At 41.9% G+C, this 24,750-nt stretch overlaps 1 protein-coding gene across 1 annotated transcript in view; it reads right to left on the bottom strand.

Moving 5' to 3' along the window:
- Nucleotides 1-24,750, bottom strand: part of USP13 (ubiquitin specific peptidase 13) — a 120,404-nt gene that overhangs the window by 24,900 nt on the left and 70,754 nt on the right. The window contains exons 11-17 of the mRNA XM_058730575.1: nt 18,535-18,660; nt 16,663-16,816; nt 14,095-14,269; nt 7,298-7,386; nt 4,828-4,950; nt 3,187-3,213; nt 1-144 (exon numbers count right to left, since the gene is read on the bottom strand). Coding sequence (XP_058586558.1) covers nt 1-144; nt 3,187-3,213; nt 4,828-4,950; nt 7,298-7,386; nt 14,095-14,269; nt 16,663-16,816; nt 18,535-18,660 — 838 coding nt within the window. The remainder of the gene's footprint in view (nt 145-3,186; nt 3,214-4,827; nt 4,951-7,297; nt 7,387-14,094; nt 14,270-16,662; nt 16,817-18,534; nt 18,661-24,750) is intronic.

Raw genomic sequence — 24,750 nt, 5'->3', positions numbered from 1 at the left:
CTGGCTCTTCCATGTGAACAATGATCCAGTTGAAGGCCACTTCAGCTCCCATATTTCCAGTAAAGTACACAGCCTTCCGACACGCTTCTAGAGGGAAACCCATCTCGGCCAGCTGCATCACTGATGACTCATCAATGTCTGAGGCTATGGGGCACAACAGAATATTCTGGTGTAAAAATGTAAACTCTCTTCTGGTCTTAGCTTCTCCTCACCCACTATTCATGTGCTATCCAAACAAAGTGCTATTTTTTGGTGGTTTAACTTTGTTTTGTTGTGTTTTAAGTCATCCAAATATTTAGCTATTTGAGCTGAGTTTATATCTGACCTAAATAGGAACCATGTTAACTACCTGGACAGCCCAAGCACGGAAAAACAATTCTCTAATTTCATAAGGGGAGATTTGGTATATTCCCAGAACCATTTCAACCTCTCAGATCATCTCAAGACCTTTCCTACAGCAGTTCTTCTATGACTGAAATCTGAAGAGAAAAGAACTATCTACAGGCCTAAAAGCCTATTCTTTAAATCCCATAGGAAATTATACCAGGCCTTTAGGAAAATATATGTATTTTATACATACCAGGTCAAAGGAAATAATCAGCTCTGGGGAAATGGAGAGCCCAAATGTTAAGTAGAAAAGACAGAATATGTTCTGTAATGGTATACATTTAAGATTTTGAAAGAGATAGCCTTTATAAACCTAACTTGGGCTTGGACACAGAGCGTTTTCTTTTCTTTTCTTTTCATAATAATAGATAGATGTTGGTGGAGATGTGTGTGCATACGTATGTGTGTGTGTGTGTGTGTGTCCATGTGTATACATAGAAGCACACGTCTGTATATGTATAATGTACAAAAATATACATTAAAACCTACAGGCATGTGTATCTATATATATATGTACATGTACACACAGACACACATAAATACATGCATGTATAATGCATACATGTATATAGGCCAATAAATTTTTTGTATATACTTTTGCACATGTATATACATGTTTATATATATACACATACATGTATGTATAAGTGCACACATAAACACCTACATAGTGCTCTCAAATTATCCAACAACTAGGGGGGAAGAGGAGCACAAAATATATCCCTCATGTTTTCCGTGTCGTGACGTCTCTACTGAAAATTCTGCCAAAGATGGCAATTAGTAGAACACAGTAGTAGTAGAACTGAGGATGAGAGATATCTTTTCTATAAAAATTATATCCAAAATGTATTTATCATACAAGGAAGATACACAGAACATCCTATCAAGATCAAATTTTAAGAAAGCAATGATTTAGGACAACAGTGGCTCCCAAGTTGTGTTGTATGGTGGCCTTGTGTTCCAAGAGAGATGTCATTATTGAACCACAAAACAAGGGGTTTCCATGGCCAAATTAGTTTTAAAATCTACATTCTCTATTCTCCCCTTAGAAATCACAAGGTGCATCAGCACAGTGAAGACTCAAACATCCTGTAATAAAGACTCCTACAGTAAAGAAACTAGGAAACTCTACAGGATACCTTTCAACATCTTATAAGACTCTAATGTTCCCTACAATGCAGTTTAAGAAGCGCAGCTCAATAAATGGTGTATGTATGTCTATAATAACATATTAGATTGAAAGCATTTAATTCCATTTTTGTGAAAAATTAAGTGAGCCAGGCATGGGTCAAGGACAGGGGAAGGATATGTGCCAAGAGTTAACAGTGATTATAGATGGGCGATGAAACCATAGATGGCTCCTACTGATAATCCATAATTTATAAATACCTTTTTACTCTCATAATAAGAAAATAATCAAAGTTATTCTTTTTAAAAATCTGAGAAAGGAAGGATGCAAATGTTAAACAATCCCAGATCACTCTATTTCTCCTGTTGAGTACAGGTAATTGCTGATAAGACAGCAGGCTCAGATCTAGGAAGAAATCAATGGCCAAACCATTAACACTGGAAAATGGCTAAGTGCTTCCAATCAGAGACAGACTCCTCTGGCAGTCAGGTCCAACCACCCATCACCTCCCCTGGGGCAAAAGCCTTGCAAGGACAGCTCTCTGGAGGATCTGGAGCAGCCAGCAAACCTCTCACATTCCAGAAAATGTCAAGTGGCATGAAAAGCACATTTGACTCCTAGATCTGGTTCTGGTCCCAGCTCTTTGGTCTCTGAAGTTTTCTGGGTCTTAATTTTATACTTTGTAAAAGGTTACCTGCCCTGCCCTTCTTACTGTGAAAATCAAATAAGAACCTGGATTTTGTATGAATAGTAAAACTATTTACCATTGGAAGAATTTATGAAATAATAAATGCAATATAACTCATGGTAACCATTCAAAAGTAGTAACAGCCATTGTTATTGTTATAGATTATGCACAGAGACAATGGCTTTCCCAAGACCCTCGCTGACCCTAACAGCTTCTTCTAGCAAAGAGCAAATCGTAATTGACCAAGGAAAAGAAATGTGGAGGTCTAAGCCACATGATCAATCATTTGCAAAATACATGAACTTCTAAATTAACAATAGTTTGTCTCCAGGAGGGCTTTGTAGACAAAAAGATTGAGAGTATTTAGTGTTAAACATTCCTTCTTCCTCCTAATTAATCTCTAAATATTCATTATAAATAGTTTATTATGTTCTTTTCAGAAAACCAAGAGTACCAATTCCCACAGGATTAAGGAACTAAAAGTCTACAAAATTAACACAATCCAATGACACTAATAACCTTTAGAGTATGAATTAATACAGCCATGTCCTGTCCAACAGCAGGAGTGGAAAAAATGCTGGGTCACAGTGCCATCATTGCTCTAGAGCCCTACTCATGGCCAGAGTGGGAAGAAATGGCATCATTAGCCCACCTTCACACCTGAGGAAACTGAGGCTCAGAGAAGTTAAGTAAATTTTTCTAGGTTGCACAGTCATAAATGGCAGGGCCAGGTTTCCAATCCGGGGCTGGTTGGTTTTCATGCTGATGATCACTCTTCTGAGCTACAGAGCCATTTAATCACCATGTCACTGGTTTACATTTACTGGTAACTCAACTTGCAGACGAAGAATCATTCCTACCCAGGAAAAAGCTACACACATACACATGTAGAGAACAATGCCCCTTTATTGAATTCCCAAAGATAAATGTCAGACCCAGGACAACTGTAGGACAACTGAGAAAAATTTCGAAAGATACATACGGTCTATCAGTTGGTTCATCAGGCGATCTGGAAATTAAAGGAGAGGGAAGAAATGAGACCAAAGCATGGTAAAGAGTTTTAGAGAAAAAGTAAGAGCTCATGCAGGGCACTCTCTAATCCCTCAACCCCGAGGGATTCCACACTGTTGTCAACCACTCAGCTCCCCCCAACACATACCACCAAGTCTGTTCAATACGAAATCATCACAGTAGGGAGTGAAAATAAACAGGTTTCAGGCATTTCAATCAGATAAAACATGATGCTCTGGTTATCACCTTAATGAACGAAATGATTTATCTCCCTGTATTTCTAAGAACTCTATATAATTACAAACTAAGGATTCTGTTAGAAACATCAGAGAAAGCAGGAGCAGTTCTAATGAACTATAAACCATCTTGTATTTCTCTGATGCTCACACTGATCTATGCTCTCTGGCCCCTTGAATGGACCACCTATGCCACATAACAGAGTGTGCCACGCAGAGTTCCATTCCCTACTTTCCATACTCTACAATTTAGCATTTGCCTTAGCACTAGATAATAATGGAACATAGATGCCTATCTTGAATATGATCTTGCTCCTTCTGGATTCACCTTACCCTTCTTTGGCACCTGAACTTGGTCACCAATAATATTCAATGCTCAACTAATGAAAAACCTTTGGTAGAGGGGCCCAGAGTGCTCTATCACTATTAATTCACCTAATTAACTGATTAAAAAGGTGAACAGTAAATAGATAGGTGAGCAAATGAAACCACAATGAAACCAATTTCATCAGTAACCGAGCTAACAATAAAACCAAGATTTTTTGCCCTTGTCCTCAGATCCACAAAGATGAAGCAATTATTTTCTGTATGTCCTTTTCCCTTAAAAAGTTAAGTATTCTAGGGGTGCCTGGGTGGCTCAGTTGGTTGGCATCTGACTTCAGCTCAGGTCATGATCTCACAGTTCATGAGTTCGAGCCCCGCTGTGGGCTCTGTGCTGACAGCTCTGAGCTCAGAGCCTGCTTTGGATTCTGTGTTTCCCTCTCTCTCTGCCCCTTCCCCGCTCATGCTCTCTGTCTCTGTCTCTGTCTCTGTCTCTCTCTCTCAATAATAAACATTAAAAAAAATTTTTTTAAGTTAAGTATTTCTAAATAAAAATTTAGTCTTCACAGAGCCAACTGCTCCCTTGTATGAAACAGTGACTAAGCTGGGGAGGTAAAATGTGGTCAAGATTTTTAAAACCAACATGCACTATTGAACTTCCCCTTCTGGCTGTCCAACCATACTCCCAAGAGGACACAGCTCCTCAAAACTAAAAGCCTACTGAAAACACACTCCTTATCTTCCCTACAGGTCCGTTTGGGGGAAGAAGAGGCAGAGGAAGCCAGAGGCAACATAACCTAAAAACTGTTTGGAGATTTGCTGCCCTCTGTTGCCAGTGATTTCTGCAGGTCCATTTCATTTACTCATCATGGGTCTGTGCCTCCTCCCATGACTAATTTAAGTTTACTGTTGCAGCCAGGCCTCCTACTGTATGTCTGTGGTGGATTACAGGAAAATGGCCAAGGGACAACAGAGTGGTGGAAGAGAAGAGACTCTTCATCATCGGGTGGGGCAGGGAGACAGTGAGAGAACATCCTCCTGACAGAAGATGGTACCTTTTGAGTCATCAGGAATGACGATAGGGGGGCTGATGTCCGGAAGTTCCTCCTCTCCTGGCTGTAACCCCCTGGCTCGGAGATGGTTGATATCAAGTAGGTCTGGCATGTCAATAGAAACATCTGCAAAATTAGAGAGATTACATTCACCAACTCTCCAAAAACCCACAATCACCCCCGAAAACCAGCACCTCTAACTCTTATGTACATGTGTCTAAGCAGAGCTAAGGGATGCTTTTCAGTTCCCTGGAGTAGATCACTGGACTCAGTCAGTCACTAAACTCACTGAGACTAGTTAGATTTAATGGAGAAGCAGACGGAAAGTACAGAACATTTCACACTGAACAAGCAAAAGGTTGTAAACTGGGAACCCAAACACTATTTGTGGCCCAGACACTTTCTGTTTAATGTTTTTAAAATGTTGGCAACAAATTCCAATTTTTAAATCAGAAGATTTCATTTAAATATCCCTATTTCCAGCTTATTTTGAAAAGCAGAAAGCTATAGCATATTCTCAAATGGTAATAACTGCCTGGGTCTAATTTTCAGCTTCCACTCTAGACAATATGTGCCCTAGAGCCTATCACAGACCCCACTGCTGCCTACTGATCCTGAGCATCATATTTGTGCTATTCTGATTCTTCTGGTAAAGAAATGTTTTTCTAAGCCATGTCTTTATCCAAAGTGGAAATACCCAAGAAAGACCAAGATAGCCAGGCTACACATTTCTTATATCCAATGTACTTCTTTCATTTACATTAATCCCTGTGCTTGTTAGGCATTTGAGCTTGCAGCCCCTAGATTATGCCTTTTCTCAGATCATGACAGGCACTGCGATCATTCTAACCAAGGTAATAAAGAATGAAGTTTTAAAGAAATAAAATTGAATCTCAAGTGTATTAGGCTTGGGGTATTTTTTTTTAACTGCTCAGGTCAGTTGTTATTGTGCTGACTTACTTAAATACAAAATTTATTAGTCTAAAAGTCTGCTGAGATTTAGTGTTATATTCAGTTATGACAATAATGAAAAATGGGTCCCAATGTTGGTGTGGGATAGGTCTCTTGGGCTAGCACACAGAACCTGAAAATACTATCCCCAAAACTAGCTATGATGTCAGATAAATAAATCCTATTTTAAAACAACAACCCAGAGAAAAAGCTTAGTTAAAAAAATTTTTTTCAATCTCAGGGGATAGCAAAAACAAACATAATGTCCGACAAAGTCAATACAGTTGTTCCTCAACAGAAAAATTCAGGTTCATTAAAGCTCTGAGGCTCCTTTAAATTCAGCAAGTCTATGAAATCTGATCTGAATTTTTAAAGAAAATCCAATAACAAAGAAAAATAAGAAAGCTGTTTCCAAAGCAGTTAAAAGCCTTTAGAAGAAAGCAGTTTTCTCTCTCAGGTACTTCTCAGGTCCACAGAGGAAAGGCTGAGTGATGATCATCCTGCCCACAAAATCATTCCACCAGGAAAATCGAAGATGTGCTGCAGAATCAGTCACGGCCCTGCACAAGGTCATGTGGCAAGCAAATGCCATGTCAATGGAGTGCTAGAGGTTCTGGGGAAATCCGTCCTGCTGATTTTACATTCTTTCTACCTACCCCCTTCAGATGAGCAGATGAGTGCTTAATTAACCAGTATAAGACCTGAGTTATTTTTAAGCCCTCAAAACCAGAAAATCTTTAAGACTGGCAAGCAGCCTGAGCTACCTGCTTGAGAAATGACAAAGAGTAAAACTGTCCATCCGGCACCGAAGACAGCCTAGTAACATCTTGATGTTGGATCATGACGATGGAGAAAATGTTCTCATACATTGTCTAGAAAACTAACCTCTAACAAAGGCTTCTGAAATTAGCAAGAAAAAAACCCAAGTAAGGCAAAAATCAAATCCCTTTTTTGACTATTTAATGCAACTGACTATACTCATTTTGTTATTAATAAAATTTGTATGATTTAAGTGACTATTCTCAGCCACACCTGCCTACATTAGAGGCAGAGGAGAAATAATAAGAGAAGCATGTACCTTCAATTACCTGCACCTCCAAGGGTGGTCTCTGGACCAGCAGCACCAGCAGCATCAGTATTACCAGGGAGCTTGTTAGAAATAAAGAATCCCAGGCCCCACCCCAGACCTGCTGAATTAGCACCTGCATTTTGCCAAGATCCCAGATAATTTGTGTGCACGTTAAAGTTTGGAAAGCATGGTTTATTTGATAATGTGGAGATGCCATTTTCACTCTCAGAATCCAGTCATCCCAGAACGCATCATTACAGGGGTGGGCAGCATGTGATAGTTTTTATTATGAGCGCAAATTATATACTGTGACTCAAAAGAGAAAGGTGAGGACGATGGAAAAAGAACGAAATGGAACTATTTCTGACAGCCAACCACATGGGCCCTTTCACATGCCATTTTTTTTAATGGCTAATTAGATGTTTCAAGCAAAAGCATGCAAAAGATACCTACCAAATTTTTTGGGAACCCAGTCAAGACCAAAAGTGAACTTCTTTATCTGCACTACCAAGTATTCAGGGAATGAGGCAAAGCGAGATGTTCTGGGAAACACAAGGGGATTAGATCAATGAAACAAGGCAATCAGAATCATGATTATAGTTCATGAAGCATCCAAAGCTTTGTCTGAGGCACACCTGGCAGTTCCAGTGACTGCACTGAGAAGGAAGGACACTCAAACAGACACAAGCGGACACACACTCACCCACAACCAGTCATTCTTCCTGACCTTTTCCCAAGGAGAAAATGTTTAACGGAGGAGAATGTTGTCCTTAGAGAGTGATTTGGAGCATGGTGCAAAATTACACTTTTATTTTGCTGTGGCATTTTGTATTTCTGAAAAGTACTTTTCAACCGTAGACATCTTTTTCTAAAACCCTTGCTAGAATTTAGTACAGTTTAGTACCCCTGAACAACGCAGAGGTTAGGGGTGCTGAACCCCCATGGAATCAAAAATCCACATATAACTTTTGACTCCCAAAAAACTTTACTAATAGTCTACTGTTGACCAGAAACCTTACCAATACCATAGAGTCAATTAAACATATTTTATGTTATATGCATCATATACTGTATTCTTACCGTATAAATACGCTAGAGAAAATATAACACTGTACTGTAAAAAACCCACTGGACCCACACAGTTCAAACCCATGTTGTTCAAGGACCAACTGTGTGTGTGTCTGTGTGTGTGTGTCTGTGTGTGTGTGTATTATCTGCAGGATAATACGTGCATGTACTACATGTTTGTATGTGGGGTTTGAAAAGCTTCACAAGTTGGGGCAGCTAGGTGGCTCAGTCGGTTAAGTGTCTGACTTCGGCTCAGGTCATAATCTTGCAGTTTGTGGGTTCGAGCGCCATATTGGGCTCTGTGCTGACAGCTAGGAGCCAGGAGCCTGCTTCAGATTGTGTGTCTCCCTCTCTCTCTGCCCGTCCCCCACTCACACTTTGTCTCTGTCTCTCAAAAAAAAAGTGAATAAACATTAAAAACAATAAGAAGAAAAAAGAGAAACAGAAAAAAAAGAAAAGCTCCACAAGCAATCCTGACATACCCCCAATCTCTGCTCCCACAGAGAATCACTATCTTACAGCACAAAGTTGACATAAGGAAGGTTTATTGAAACTTTGGTTGAGGTTGTCTACTGAAAATGCCAACACCTCATTAAAATACTACTGTATCTAAAATCCATGATCATGTGAATCCTAAATATATGTAAATATATACACATAATGAGATAAGCATCTAAAATATCTAAATCTGACCTTACATTTTTAAACATACATATGGTCAATATCTCGAGTTTCCCTTCAAACTTTCAGGAATTGTCTAGACTTTAGTTTGACAATTTCATGCAGACTATTTACCTACTATACCAAATTCAAGCCCCAGTTCCAGCTCATTCTCTCCACATTTATCACCTTGTTTATAACAACCATTTCTATGTGGTGTCAATGTGGATATAGTAGGTTATGTAAAAAAGAAAATAAGCTGTAGACAGATACTATGTCTTAAAATGAAAGATTCTCAAACACCGTCCCCACAAACTCTACTTTTCATATCTAAGTCATTGCCTTCTACCTGGAATGCAGTGGGCCCAGAATTCAGAAAGCAAATACAAATGCATTGCTGCCCCCTAGTGTAGAAGAAAAGCCATAGTACAGGGACAAAACACTATCCAAAAATGGGTCAAAATGATGTGGATTTGGGTCTAGAATATGCTACTTAATTCACTCCAATGTGGACAAATCACTGACCCTCCCTGAGGCTCCATTTTTACATCTACAAAACAGATTTCTTAATCATATCTACTTGCACACTAGAACATATACTATGTATACCCAGGGAATTAGCACGATTATTTTGTCATAAAAGAGCTAGAATCCATGGCACTGAACACTGACTTGGTCTATCACTGACCTGTTTTTTGCCCCAAGCAAGTCACTTAACCTCTCTGTATCTCAAATTCTCCAACACAAGGATGGTAGAAGGGTCCAGGCAATAATGTAAGGGAGTTCTTTAAAAAACAGGAACTTGGGGCGCCTGGGTGGCGCAGTCGGTTAAGCGTCCGACTTCAGCCAGGTCACGATCTCGCGGTCCGTGAGTTCGAGCCCCGCGTCGGGCTCTGGGCTGACGGCTCGGAGCCTGGAGCCTGTTTCCGATTCTGTGTCTCCCTCTCTCTCTGCCCCTCCCCCGTTCATGCTCTGCCTCTCTCTGTCCCAAAAATAAATAAAAAACGTTGAAAAAAAAAAATTTTTTTAAAAAACAGGAACTTAACGATCCTAAGGAACTTATCTATTATTACCCTGGTTCATTCTCCAGAAACTGTAATATTATCTCTAATTAGGCTTCCTACCTTCTGAGAAGCAGTAATAAACATCATTCTTACTCCAATATAGCCAAGTCCTAATTTCACCAAAATCCAACCAACTCCAGCTGCAGTATTTTCAACTAATGTAAAAATGTCACCTCTCTGACCTCTTCTTACCACATCAACTTCAAAGCTGGAAAATATGTAATAGTGAGATCAGCCAAAAGTCATCAGTATATCAGTTATTTCCAAAATGTGGTTGAAAAGCCCCAAGACTTTAAAAATTGCTCTATGGTCAGTATCTGGGTGAGTAAATCAGCTGGTGATACCATGGGCAGTGCAGGGAACTGGAGGCTGGGGTGTGGTGGGAGAGGGGTGGATAATTTAACACATCCCTTTGTTATGGGTAACTAACTACCAACCTAAGAGTACCAGAAATCAGATTAGAGGAGCCCACATTATATTTACCCTGTTAGGTAAACATGCTATATATTATATTCATCTTTGTAGCCTGTAGAGGGTCTCAAATTGAATCACACAGACAGTAACTGCTCAATATATATCTGTTCAAAATAATCTCAAAATCAGTAATGTGCATTCATTAATTGCAGGTTTGGGACATCAAGTTTGTTAGTTAAATCTAGCAAAAAGTGTAAATTATGCACCACTTACTCTTTTATTCCTAAAATTAATTCCTGGAAATTAAAATTTTTCCTGAAAGACCATTAGACTGTAAACCATTCAAAAAGATCTAGGTAGACACACAGCAAATTTACCTCAAAAAACTGCTATGGGGACTAAATCAGTTAGTATACAAAGTGCTTAGAATTGTGCCTGACAACACTGTTGAATTGTCTACTGACAACCTATTATCATCATTTAAAGTATATCAATTGTTTGCCAATCATAATCAAGGCAAAAACACTATGAAAGCCTTAATAAGAAAATATATAAGCTGTCCTTCTCTGTGAAATTAATATTGTCCACTGTATTGAAAACCTGGCAACTAAAAAAATACAATTCTATTCTTTCCATTGAATATGTTGAAAATATGACAATTAATCAACCACAGTCCAACTGTATAACCTAAGGCAAGAAAAAAAAAGGAAAGGAAAGATAAAAACAACGGTAATAGTAATTACAGCATGTGAGGCACTATACAAAGCACTCTGCATAGTTTATCTTGCCTTAACCTTCACCCCAACCCTAGGAAGAAACTATTATTATCCTGGTTTACAGATAAGGAAACAGGAGCTTAGGGAGATGAAGTCACTTGGCCAAGGTCACGTATCAGTAAGTTCTACACTGGGGATTAAACACTACCTGTCCATTTAAAGCTTGCACTCTGGAATCCTACACTGTACCTTCCTCTTCATAAATGATGAAAGTCCACACAAAATCTCTCCCTATTGACCCTTCCCCTGTGAGCTGCTTAAAGGCAGGAACTAGGTCTTGTTCAACTCACTGCCTAGAATATTCCAGGTGAACAATAATACTTGCTAGGTGAATGAAATGTCCAAACACTAATATTCTTCCCAGAGACTGTCTGTTCAGAACTATTTGAAGAAAGAGTCTTTATTCTGGTCTATACTGACTGAAGATCTACAAAAAGGACATTTTTTTGCCTCTTCCTGGTCTTTCAGTGTCTGGGTCTAACACAAGAAAAATTCAAGACCCTAAACTAACATAAGGAGATCGTGTCTATATTGCTAGAAATAAGAAAAAGAAAAAAAAATCTTTTAGGAATCTCCTGAACTGTGTCTCCCAAAACTAATACTTGAAACATGATAAGGCATAATAAGGAATATGCAAGGCTTTGTATAAGGGTTATAAGGATATAAGCAGATACGAAATGATAAGGGAAATTGGATAGTATGTAACAGAGGAATTAAGAGTTTAAACTTTGAACTCAATAGATCTGAATGAATTCCAGGTCTGCCACTTACTGGCCAATTATTTCTCCTTTTATCTCCTCATCCATAAAATGGGGAGAATGGCACCCACTTCACAGTAGTACCAAGAGGATTAAATGACAATTGATGGTAAGTGCTTAACACATGACCTGGAATAATAAATGGACCAAAATATGGTAGCTGCTTTATTAACCTAACATTGTCTTCTCCTTTTCCACAAAGACCAGTTTTCAATTATTAACAACTGGATACATCCAGTATTAATTTTTTTCATATACATAAAAGAATGAGAGCATGTATGTATGTAAAAGACAGAGAAAAGGAATAAACGTGTTTAATATCTACTGTCAAGGATTAGAGAAAGCAGAAACCCCTCCTCTAGAGAGTTATGTTAGCACTGCCTACAACTAAATATTCTGTAGTGCTTGAGGAAAAAACCAGGTAAGCAAGCATCATTCCTCCATTACAGATGCAAGAAGGACACTGGGTGGTGACTGTGCCCTGGGATAGAACATAGGCTGGGAAGTGGACACAGGAGAAGGATCTAGATCTCCTGATCACTCACCCTGGGGTGAGAGCCTCTGTCTCTGGAAAGCTAATGCCTCCCAACTCCATTTTAACGATGGGCCTCTTCCAAGTGATAAGAAGGCTCCTTTCTGCAGGCCCAGAGAGTGTGTCACACCTTGCACTTCTAAGACACCAGGCTACTTTTCTGAAGAACAGAAAAGGGTAGCCAAGCAGACAGGTATACGAAGAACAACTCTGCAGCTTACATCTGATGCTGGGGACTTTCTAGGTGGCCAGGTCCCCTGATCACTTCTATATCCCATACATAAACAGAATTAAAGCGCAAAGAGAGAAGGATAACTGAGAAATCTTCCACCTACTGTCAATAATTAAAGCAAAAACAAAACAAAATAAAATAAAATCATTATGTTGTATACCTTAAACGTACACAATGTTATTATATCTCAGTATATATCTATATATGTCAATATCTCAATAATGTCAATGATATCTCAATAAAGCTGGAGGAAAAATAATTAAAGAAAGTGGGTCTACCACTAAGATACTGTGTAGATGTCTAACTGTCCAATGATGTCTCCAAGTTGCAATGAAGTAAATTTCACACATTTACCACACCAACTCATCAATGTTTCTCTGCAAGGACACACATACAACACACACACACACACACACACACACACACACACACAACACAGACCCTGTAACTCAGCAATCCTAGGATAAAAACTTACTTCACATTGAATAACTGATAAAGGAAGGGAAAATTATTAACCTCATTTGGATATGAACAACATTTAAAAAAATCATTTTAAGAAATTATGGCTTTTTTTAGCTCTTTGAAATAAATCTTTGTGCTTTCCCATTTCTAACATATGAAGTCAATCATCTGAAACAAAGAGGAATCCCAGGGATGGCTGTTCGAGAGAATAAAGGATTTAGGTTTGACAGCTACTTGAGGTGATAAAACATCCAGCAGTAGCTCTTCAGCCTTCATTCCCCTTTCACATCAACTAGATAGAGCTCAATTTTTGTCAGGAGGACAGATGGCCAAAGAATACCTAAAAGGAGTGGGGGTGCCTGGGTGGCTCAGTTAAGCATCTGACGTTGGCTCGTGAGCTCAGGATCTCACAGCTGGTGGGTTCGAGCCCTGCATCGGGCTCTGTGCTGACAGCTCAGAAACTGGAGCCTGTTTCAGATCTGTGTCTCTCTCTCTGTCCCTCCCCCACTCGTGCTCTGTCTCTCTCTCTTAAAAATAAATTTAAAAAACAAAGAATATCTAGAAGGAATAAAATTCCCAGAACCAAACTTCCAGACCTCCCTTCATTTTATGTGACTATGAGGACTTTACACATTTGACTGTATAAAATCGATTAAGGTGTCAAGTGCAGGAAAAAAAAAACAAACTTATGTACCTGATAATGAGGCACACAATGTGGAAACTGAACATCTCCTAGCTAAGTCCTGAGCAGCTCATTTGAACAAAGAGCAGGAGCCCTATGTCCACTTTGAAATACCCTGAGAGCCCTGGTCACCAAGTTCTAAGCCAAATTTTTAATTACGGAATTAAACTATATCATATGGAGTTTAAATATTAAAGACTATCATGAGTATTTCCATAATTTCTTCATTAATATCATTCTTACCATGGGGTTGGGGTAGGGGGTTGTTGGAGTTCTTGACTACATCCTCTTGGAAAAAAGAAATTCCTAATAGAGGATAAACCACAGCCTTGTCTTTAAAAGGCATTAAAAAAAAAAAGGCATTCCCTCCCTAGCACATAATATAAAATTATGAACATTTTATTGGACAGGTCTCATACAAGTGAGCTCTATAATTAGGGTTGTATGATTCATTATCCCATCTCACGTGAGCAAGCATGTGCAGACTTATACAGTTCCCTGCTACCTCTCCCCTAGCCATTCCCCACCTGTCAAGGGTCCCCCCTCACCCCACTCCCACCATACAAGAACACACACACAGGTGCACACATATACACACTTACTTAACACCCGCAGACTTTGCTTGTAGGGCGCTGCTCCAGAAGTCATCGACATTTTCTGGTTCAGAAAAGGCCTGAAGGCAGGCACTAAATGGTATCTTGGCGCGAACCAACTCAGGAAGGGGTCTTCTGTTTGCTTCTGCTTCCCTTCTCGTTAATTCATAGGCAATCAGTTCATCTGAGTAAAAGAGCACATGAATGACCTTGTACTCACTCTTATCTTCTTAAAGTGAAAAACACCCCCTTTGGCCAACCTTCCCGAAGGCTTCTGGGCTGGGGCAAGATTGCTTACTTGTTGCCCTCCACAGATCCAGAAAAGCCTGCTGAAAGGCTGATCTTGAGCCATCTTTAAAGTGGCACCGACAGACCGCATGAGCCATTCATATTTTTTTTTGCCTGTTCTTCTTTGAGACTGACAAGAGGGACCTGTGAACTCCAGCCCAGATCAGAGGTTCTGCCCTCATGTGTAATGTGAGTGATGCAGGAACCTGGTCTTTCATTCGTCCAGAGGTCAAGGCTGGGATTACCCAAATGCCACCTTCCAATCACAAAGTCTTCACACCAGAGAATTTCACACTGAAAGAGACCCAAGGGTCATCTCTTCATTCTGATTAGAGGTCATGGAGGGTGTGGACCAAGGAGCAAGAAGACCTATAGGGGCCAGAGTCCTCTACCGCACACAGCCTGTGACTCTAACCAATGCTGCCCAGACAACTCGGGTTGAGGTTACCCACCACCTCAGATAGCAGAGCCACCAACCTAGAAGGCCTTTTACACTATTCCTGCTCAAACAATTAAAATACCAAGGGAAAAAGAAAACATCACATCATCAACTTCCCAAGAGTCAGCAGATCTGCTCTTGGAAACTGCCTATAAGTCAAAATTTTATATAATTTTGAAAGGGCCTTTTTGGGAATTCCTTTTGTTAACCAAAAAAAAAAAAACCCCAAAATAAAACAAATTACTCCTGAATTATCAGTTTTTAAGCACCCTTATGTACCTATGTGTTTTCTTAAGCACATCTGAGCATGGGTTTAAAATTCATTGTCCAGCCCACCATCAGTTTATGATGTACTTATATCTAGGATGCCAGCATTAGGTGTTCCCAACAATCAATTCCCAGAGACTAAATTATAAATCTCCTTTCTGAAAAAGAATAGTTACTACTCATAAATCATAAACAATGAGTTACAGAGGATCACAGAACTGAGTAGAATATCCCCAAGGCTGGCAAGAGAAAGCAATCAAGCCTTATTCTAAAACAGAAACAAACCACAGACCCCTACCCTCATTTCTACATTATATAATGGATAAGAATTTTAAAACTGGTCCAAAGTTGCAGGAGCTTATAGAAAATGGAAATCATTTCATCTTAAAATCATCATAATCCTCATTAGCACAACAAACTGACCCCCCCCAAAAAAAAGAGAAAAAGGCCACCCACTGAGTTGTTGACCTTCACAGAAATGACCAGTTCACAGGACATAAGTAACATAGTAGATAATACCCTTCCTCTATTCTGCTTGGGAAGAACCAGATAAACAAACTGAAGGAACCTTCTCCTGAGACCCCAGCCTGGCCATGGTTCCTCTACCTTCTTCTGAAATCCAGAGACCCTTCTAATGGGTCTTGGTCCTACAAAAGCCCCTGCCCCACTTCATCTCCCACAGGAGGCATTTTCAATACTCAGAGGTCAAAGCCAGATTATTTCAAGATCTCTGCTAGAATGTCTCACATCAAAAAATGCAGTTCTGGGGGTGCCTGGGCAGCTCAGTTGGTTAAGCGTCCAACTTCGGCTCAGGTCATGATCTCACAGTTCGTGGGTTCGAGCCCCGCATTGGGCTCTGTGCTGACAGCTCAGAGCCTGGAGCCTGCTTCGGAATCTGTGTCTCCCTCTCTCTCTGCCCCTCCCCTGCTCATGCTCTGTCTCTCTTGGTCTCAAAAATAAATAAGACATTAAATTTTTTTTTTTAAATGCAGTTCTGGGGCACCTGGGTGGCTCAGTCAGCTAAACATCTGACTTCAGCTCAGATCATGATCTCATGGTTCGTGAGTTTGAGTCCCACATCGGGTAAGCTCAAGCCCCACTTTGGGTGAGCCCACTTCTCCCTTTCTCTCTCCCTTTCTCTCTCTCTGCCCCTCGCTCACTTGCACCCCCCCAAAAAGAATAAATAAATAAAAAGAACGCAGTTCTGATCATTTCCCTCAGAATTTATAGCACAACTCATGAGTGCTAATGTTCAAAGAATTTCCCACATTTATAATTACAAATAATGTCCCACCAAATTAAGCTGACTCCAAGCCAACTGGTTGGTCAAATTTATAGGCACTAAAATAGGTTCCATCCGTAATCCCTCCAACAAAAACCTGTGATGCGTTGGACTCTTCTCACAAGAAAATCACATGGGGACTGAGGAAACGAGGAAAAGAGATGTGCCAACCAGACACCATCTGGGCTGGGTCTACTCCTGACGCAACTTGGCAGTGACTGAACCGTATTCCTTCTCTCCAGTCCGAGGGTTTTCACGTATGAGAAAGCACACTGCTAGTTTCCCACTTTGGAACCATTACCCTTGTTGGTTGCTGCCTCCATGGCCACAGGTAACTGCATCAGGTAATCCACCCTCTCCGTGTAGCGGACTTTCCGGGTCTGACAGCACTGAATACGTTCTTCCACCAAAAACCGAAAAACGTCACTTGGGTTTTCTGAGCCAATGCGGTTCCTCTGAAGATTAGATTGTATCAGGTTAGTAAATTTAGGACTATTGAGCCATAAATAAAAACTGGCATAAAACAGAGTATCTATCAATCTGGTGTAGAGACTGGGCATTACCAAGCATTCCCTCTGGGCATGGCAGTTCACCTAGAGTACGTTCATAACAAAACACTGGCATTTCTCTAAAGTCAAAAAATGGGGGACTGGTTAAATAAACTGTAGTTCATCATGTGAATTAACATTATGCAGCCATGAACAGTTATGAAAGAGGGACTGACCTAGATGGAATCAGAAGAAAGGGGGTGAGGGAGCCATACTAAAGACAAGGCAGGGGGAAGGCGAGGGTAATAAAGGGTTGCCCTGGAAAAATTAAGGCACATATGATATGATCATGTAAATGCATTTGTGTAAATTACATACAAATAAAAAAGAAATCATGCTGCATCCAAATATGTAACGATATGGGCAAAACATTCACAACAGGTTAAGTGGAAAGTAATGCTTATAGGGGCGCCTCAGTGGCTCAGTCGGTTAAGCATCCGACTTCAGCTCAAGTCATGATCTCACAGTTAGTGAGTTCCAGCCCCACGTCATGCCCTGTGCTGACGGCTTGGAGCCTGGAGCTGCTTCAGATTCTGTCTCCCTCTCTCTCTGCCCCTCCCCTGCTCACACCCTGTCTCTGTCTCTCAAAAATAAATAAACATTAAAAAATTTTTAAAAAGAAAGAAAACAAAACAATGCTTATGAAACAGTCTGGAGAGAATTAATAAATGCACCCAGGGAGGCACCTGGGTGGCTCAGTCAGTTAAGCATCCGACTCTTGATCTCAGCTCAGGTCTTGATCCCAGGGTCGTGAGTTCAAGTCCCAGTAGGTTTGAAACCTGCTTTAAAAAATGCACCCAGGGGTGCCTGGGTGGCTCAGTCGGTTAAGCGTCCGACTTCAGCTCAGGTCACGATCTCGCAGTCCGTGAGTTCGAGCCCCGCATCGGGCTCTGGGCTGATGGCTCAGAGCCTGGAGCCTGCTTCCGATTCTGTGTCTCCCTCTCTCTCTGCCCCTCCCCCGTTCATGCTCTGTCTCTCTCTCTGTCTCAAAAATAAATAAACGTTAAAAAAAAATTTTAAAAAAATGCACCCAGAAAGTGATTGGTAGGTCAGACACCAAAATGTTAGCACTGGTTGTTGGTAGGGGCTGTTCTCACTGGTGATTTTTATTTTCTTTCTGCCTTTTTATATTTTCCACAAGAACATGTTTGTAATCAGGAAAAAGTGGCTGTTTTTTAAGAAGGGGAAAAATAGTTTAATCACAAATTCTCAGTAGCTTTGAAAAACCACAGTGTTTAATGTGGTTTGACTCTGCTGTGAGCAAAACGTGCCCATCTCTTCTGAGTGGTGGCACAAGGACACCAAAGACCACACCCGCCTCTTAAGGAAGTCTGTCATGGAGACCAAAAAACCTGTGAATGAAATTATGGACAAACACTCTTATAAGTACAAATTAAAGAAGAACAGGAAGATCCAGAAGTGCTAGAAAACAGGGACTGAGAAGCGACTCTGCCCAACGGGCTGCGCAGAGCAAGCCTCACACCAATGCCACATGAGCTTGGACCATAAGAGATTCGGGAAAGGGGCGGGGGGTGGGCACCCTGGCCACAACACAGTGGGCTGCACCTGCAGATTGGGCACACCTCTTACAACGCTTTGAGCAGTTTGGAAAACCACCTTCTCACCTCTACTAGATTCACCAGGTGCAAGAAGAACTCCTGGGCATCCTGCTGTCTATTAGAGGAGAATTCCGGGTGGCTCTTGCTTACGAAGGCCTTAAACATGCGTGGAGAGATCCCATTCTGTTGAGGCTGAGATGTAAAAATAAAACCAACTTACAATAGTTTCACACACGTTAACAGCACTGAGCGGCCAGCAGGGTAGGGATGACCATAAGTCCCGATTTTCAGATGAGACTACTAAAGCCCACAGAAGTTAAACAGTGATGACAGCCAACGTTCGCTAGACGTTTAGTGTGCAGCAGACACCACATTAACGAAACACAGGAGAAACACCTCCACTCTCTAAAGAAAGGCATTATTCGACCCATCTTCACAGGACATGCTCCAAGGCAGGCCATTATGGCCCACTTCAGGGCAGGCGAGAGAGGCAGGAGTGGGGGTTCTCTGAAAGAGGCCAAAGGGGAGGAGAGCTCTGCAGCACCCCCTTCCCTCCTTGTGAGAGAGTCTGAGAGAAGCCCCCGTAGAGACGGGGGTGCAGCACACCTCATTTTATCATGCTTGACTTTACCGTGACTCGACGATACTGTGTTTTTTTACAAACTGAAGGTGTGTAGCCGCCCTGCACCAAGCAAGTCTGTGGGCGCCGTTTTTCCAATTGCATTCGTTCATTTTGTGTCTGTGTGTCAAATGTTGCTTAATTCTCAAAATATTTCAAACTTTTTCATTATTGTATATTTGTTATGGTGACCTGTGATCAGTACTTACAACTCACCAAAAGCTCAGATGATGATTAGCATTTTTTGGCAGTAAGGTATTTTTCATTAAAGTATGCACATTGTTTGGGGGGGTTTTTTTTAGACATAATGCTACCGCACACTTAATAGGCCACAGTGTCAGGGCGCCTGGGTGGCTCAGTCGGTTGAGCATCCAACTCCGACTCAGGTCATGATCTCTCGATTCACGAGTTCAAGCCTGGAGCCTGCTTCAGATTCTCTGACCCTCCCCTGTTTGTGCTCTGTCTCTGTATCTCTCTCTCTCAAAAATAAGTAAACATTAAAAAAATAAAATTAAAAAAAGTAGGCCACCGCGTCGTATAAACATAGCTTTTATATGCACCAGGAAACCAAAAAATTCATTTGGCTCCCTTCATTGCAGTATTCCCTTTATTGTGGTGGTCTGGAACCAAACCCACATTCTCTTCGACGTATGCCTGTACCTCCAAGAGAGGAAATGGCACAGCATGCCCCCAGTAACCGCTACAGAGTGTTCAGGCTCATGAGCGTGCCCTTGGCTGTTTCTGGATCAGAGCACGGGTTGTTTCCAGGAGCTTGCCCCTTGCCTGGAGAAGCTGGAGGAGGCTAGCAGCAGCTGCCAGGATGACAGAGTGCAAAGAGTGGGTGGCAGGGACAACTCTGATAGACAAGGATATGTGAACTTCCCTGGGGACCAGAAAAACAGTAGCCAGGCTCCTTCAGAAAGGACACTGCATAAGATGATGGAAAGTCAGCTGGCAGAGGAGACTTGAGGCAGGAGCCAAGGTGGGGGTTACAGAAGTCAGTTGAACAGAAAATAGGGAAAGGTTCCTGTGGAGGTCCCTGAGGAGACAAGCAGGGAGGAGGGACACCTCTAAGAAACCACTAATGTGCCCCTACAAAAAGGCTAACCATGGCAGAATACACATGGCAGCCAAGAGGAAGCCAAACACACTAGCTCAGTGAAAGGCTCTGCCTCTTGTCTAGTATCTCCATCCCTCGATCCTTACTTGACTTTAGAGGGGCCAGAGCCAGAGGGAGCAAGGACACAAAGCTACCAGAGGATGCTGATGCTAGCTAGCCCTTGTGCACTGCTGGTTTCCATGACTCCCGAGCCTGGTAGGGGAGAGATGCTTTCAACTGCCTTTGATGTGAACTGGACTTTTTAATGCTGGTAATCTGCAGGAAATCACTGGAAATCTAGGCGATCTGCCTGAGATGCTCTGAAGAGGCAGAACAGGATGAGTCCATATCACCACAGAGGACAGAGGTGGGCTCATGATAAAGCTGTTTCCTGAGTCCCCTCCAAGTTCACCCATCTAATAATGGCGTTACATGTCACTTCACCCAATACTCACAAGAACCCCGCAAAGAAGAGACTTCTGTTATCCTCACTTGATAGCTAGAGAAATGGAGACGGGCAGAGAAGTGCCAGACAGATCTTTCAACTCAAAGAGGTCTTACGACCAGATTATCATGCAGCTAACAGAGGAGAACCAGAATGAACTCCAGTTGTGATTCCAATTCCAAGCTCTCTGAAGCAAAGATAGGGAGTGGCAGCTGTAGCACACAGTAGGTCTCAGTGAGACAAACAGCTTGCCAAGCAAGCAGAGGAAGTGGTTCATGTACTGTGCAAACTGTGTGGCTGCTGCACACCTACTTCTTCTCAAAACCTCCACTTGCTATCCTGAGAAACTTAACAGAAACCCAGGGGAAGGAAAAAAAAAAAAAAAAAGGTTAGAGTGGGAGAGAGCCAAAGCATAAGAGACTCTTAAAAACTGAGAACAAACTGAGGGTTGATGGGGGTGGGAGGGAGGGGAGGGTGGGTGATGGGTATTGAGGAGGGCACCTTTTGGGATGAGCACTGGGTGTTGTATGGAAACCAATTTGACAATAAATTTCATATATTGGAAAAAAAAAACCTCCACTTGCTCAGCTTCTGGGCCACGTTCCCCTCTGCAGTCCAGGGAACGTGGTCCCTGGGCGGGCCATCACTGAGCACACAGCACAGCGTGCCTCCCACTTCCTGTAACTTCCAGTCTGCTCTGGCCCACCTCCTCGGCCTCACTGCAGGCTTTAGCAGGTGGAGGCCACGTTTCACACTTCTATGAGATCTCCTGGACATCCAGGTCAATGCCTAGGGTCCAGGGACCATGTTAGGTGTGCACGATCACACAATCAGATGCAACGGGGGATGGGAAAACTCTCGTACCCACCTCCCTGCAGTCCCATAGCGGCTCTATGTGTAAAATCTCCCCAACACATATTTCCTAAAAGCAACGTTTCTAATAAAACTCTGGTGATTTTTCCTATCTTGTTGAATATATATGTGACCTAACCCTGTTATCCAGTATTTACTAATCACCTACATCACTCAGAGCACTACTGGGGATTCCACCTTCCGAGAGCTGAGAGACCATGGGGAAATGAAAGACAACACACCTGTCCATAACAAATGCTGAGGAACACTGCAGAAGACCCACAACAGCGCCAGCAGCTCTTAAAGGAGAATTCTCCAAAGTGGGAGCATTTGGGCATCTGAGGACCTGGAAACTGTACATAAATGACCAGCTTACACACATGCGTGGCGTCAGATGTGCTTCCAGTGCTAGATGAAGACCAATTTACACCTGATAATTAATGTTACTACCTGTATAAAGACCTCCTGGGGACGATGTAACAAGCGTAACTCTCTTCACTCACACTGCTTGATGCCTGTCTACCACATGGTGTCACCTAACACAAGCACACAAAAATAATGCCTTGCATCACGGCTAACATTTATTCATTCATTTAACAGAAATTTACTGAGTGCTATAACATGTCAGCCATTGTTCTAGGTACTTGGATAAATACTTACTAGATGTCAGGCATAGTTCTAACTACTTTATACATGTATCTTGCTTAACTCACCTAACCTGATGAGGTGATGATAATGATGATGATTTTCTCCACTTGACAGATGAGGAAACTGAAGCAGAGAAGTATTAAGTAACTGGCCCAGGATCACACAGCTACAGAAGTCAGCTACTTGCTATCTCACTGTCTGTCTCCCTGTGTGTGTCTGTCTCTCTCTTTATCCCAGGTCTTTTTTTTTTTTTTTTTTTTTGTAGAGAGTGCACAAGCAGAGGAGGGGCAGAGAGGAGAAGGAGAGACAGAATCCAAAACATCCTCTGTGCATCAACAGCGCAGAGCCTGACATGGGGCTCAAACTCAGGAACCATGAGATCATGACCTGAGCCAAGATCAAGAGTCAGACACTCAACCAGCTGAGCCACCCAGCACCCCTATCCCATGTCTTAATACTGCTAGTAATAATTACTAGCTCTCATCTCTGATGGCCCTGAGTCCACCTCACCAGTTGCTGAAAAAAGGAAAACAGTATGCCTTGGACTCTGACTGAGCACTCTTCAAACCCACACGTTTCTGGAGTCAACATTCCAGGCCAGTCCAGCAACTATTCCTCTGCTCTTGGCAGTGCAGAGGCACCACACGGAATGAGTCTTTTCACATTGAGCATTTATCTTTAGGCATTCACATACACACACACTCACTGCCTGCTGCTGATGGCATTTCTTCCTGCAAGCTGCACTTCAACCCGATGTGGCTGCCAGTCCCCATCAAAGCAGCTGCCTTGGAAAGTTCAACAAGTCAGTAAATTCAGAAAAGCTGGCTGCTGCTCTGTGCCATTCACTGTGTGGTCGTACAACTGGGAGGAGAAGTTTCAACAGGGACTGTGGTGAGAACCCCAGCACCTCAGCCCCGCACTGGGCCGTGGCCCAGCCTCATTCATTACCCACCCCCACACCTCTTCTCTTTCTGTGCCCATTTCATTTGTTTTCCCTGGACTGACCTTTCTTAATCCTTTGTTCGATCCTCTGTCAAGCTATAGCTTGTTTACCATTGAAAAGTTATTTGAAGAAGCTTCCTAACCAGAGAGACGCTATCTCTTCCTCTCCACGTCACACTGCAGACCAGCTCCCGGCTTTCACCGGGTTCAAGCATCTTAGTTAAAACTAGCTGAACTCCACAGTTAATGTCTTGGTCATCAGCTGGCCTGTCTGCCTGTGCCCATGCCCCACACCTTATCTATCTGATTTCAGATGGAAGTCTTACTAATTCCTATACTCAGCTATTAGTATGTTCCCTTCATATCTAGCATAGTCCAAAATCTTCCAGATCTAGCTTCCAGCTTATCAGGAACACAAGCTGAAAAAGGCAACAATCTTTAAAGCAATCCTGGGGCAGATGATTCAGCTCCTTCCATAAATCAATAGCTTGCAGAAAAAAAGGGAGGGGGATTTGTAAAAGTCATCTTTGATACTGCAGGGGAAACTCTGGGCATGGACTGCATATTAGATGATACTAAGGAATGGTTGTGAATTTTGTTACTGTGCTACTAACACTTTAAACAACTTTTAACATGATTTTTATGGGGGGGGGGGAGGCATTCTAGTCACAGTTGCATACTGAACATGTACAGGTAGAAAAGGAGGATGCTTGGGTTTTGTGTTAAAATCCTGCCGGGAAGAGAAGGGAGAGGAAGGGGAGGAAAGAGGAAGAGAACAGGGAGGAAAAGTTGAGCTCAGGGGGGACTGCTGAAACCAGACTGGCAGAATGGTGATTGCTAAAGCTACACAATGCTACTTGTGTGCATATTTGCAAATTTAAAAAAAAAAAATTTTTTTTAAGACCAGGCTCTGGATAAGGCAGTTAGTTAAAAGAAACCAAAAAACCAAAATAAGAACCAAAGAACGAAGTCACAGAAACCACATCTCTTAGTTGGCAGTGGGTCACTGACATCATCCCAGTGTCCCCTATGGGTCTATCACCACACAAGATGAGAGGGAGTGACCAGACCTGACCAAGAGTCAGACCTGCCTTCAGGAAGCATGCACTCTCACCATGAGCCAGCTCTTAAAACACCTGAAGCAATGGCTAGTCTCAACAACTAACTTTATTAAGAGGGAGCCCCAGGAGTCTCCAAAATAGCAACCACCTAAGGAACCTGTCATATTTATAGGATACTGTACTTACTTTCTCCATCAGCAATTGCAAAACAGATCAGCTAAAATTAGCGAGAGGACTACAGTGTTCAGAATCTTTCCCACATGCTTATTTATACAGGGCTTTCTGTTTAACTCTGCACCAAGAAAGCAGCCAGATACTCTCCACTCACATTCTGCTGAGCCTAAAGCTTTAATTAATAAACACACAGGAAGAGTGGGGCTTTGTATCACATTAGAGCAACACCCGTATGGATATTTACATTGTAAGACCACAGGAATAAAAAGAAAGCTAGATGCATCTCAGCCTGTCCCCAGTACACATGTATGGCATCTGTTCATTTAAACTTTTATTAATCTTTTTTTAAAAAAAATTTTTTTAAGGTTTTTTATTTATTTTTGAGACAGAGAGAGACAGAGCATGAACGGGGGAGGGGCAGAGAGAGAGGGAGACACAGAAC

Source organism: Neofelis nebulosa, chromosome 5 (genome assembly GCF_028018385.1).
Source record: "Neofelis nebulosa isolate mNeoNeb1 chromosome 5, mNeoNeb1.pri, whole genome shotgun sequence".
Classification (NCBI taxonomy): domain Eukaryota; kingdom Metazoa; phylum Chordata; class Mammalia; order Carnivora; family Felidae; genus Neofelis; species Neofelis nebulosa.
The sequence above is the reverse complement of the archived record's forward strand: the minus strand, read 5'-3'. Positions and strand labels throughout refer to the sequence as shown.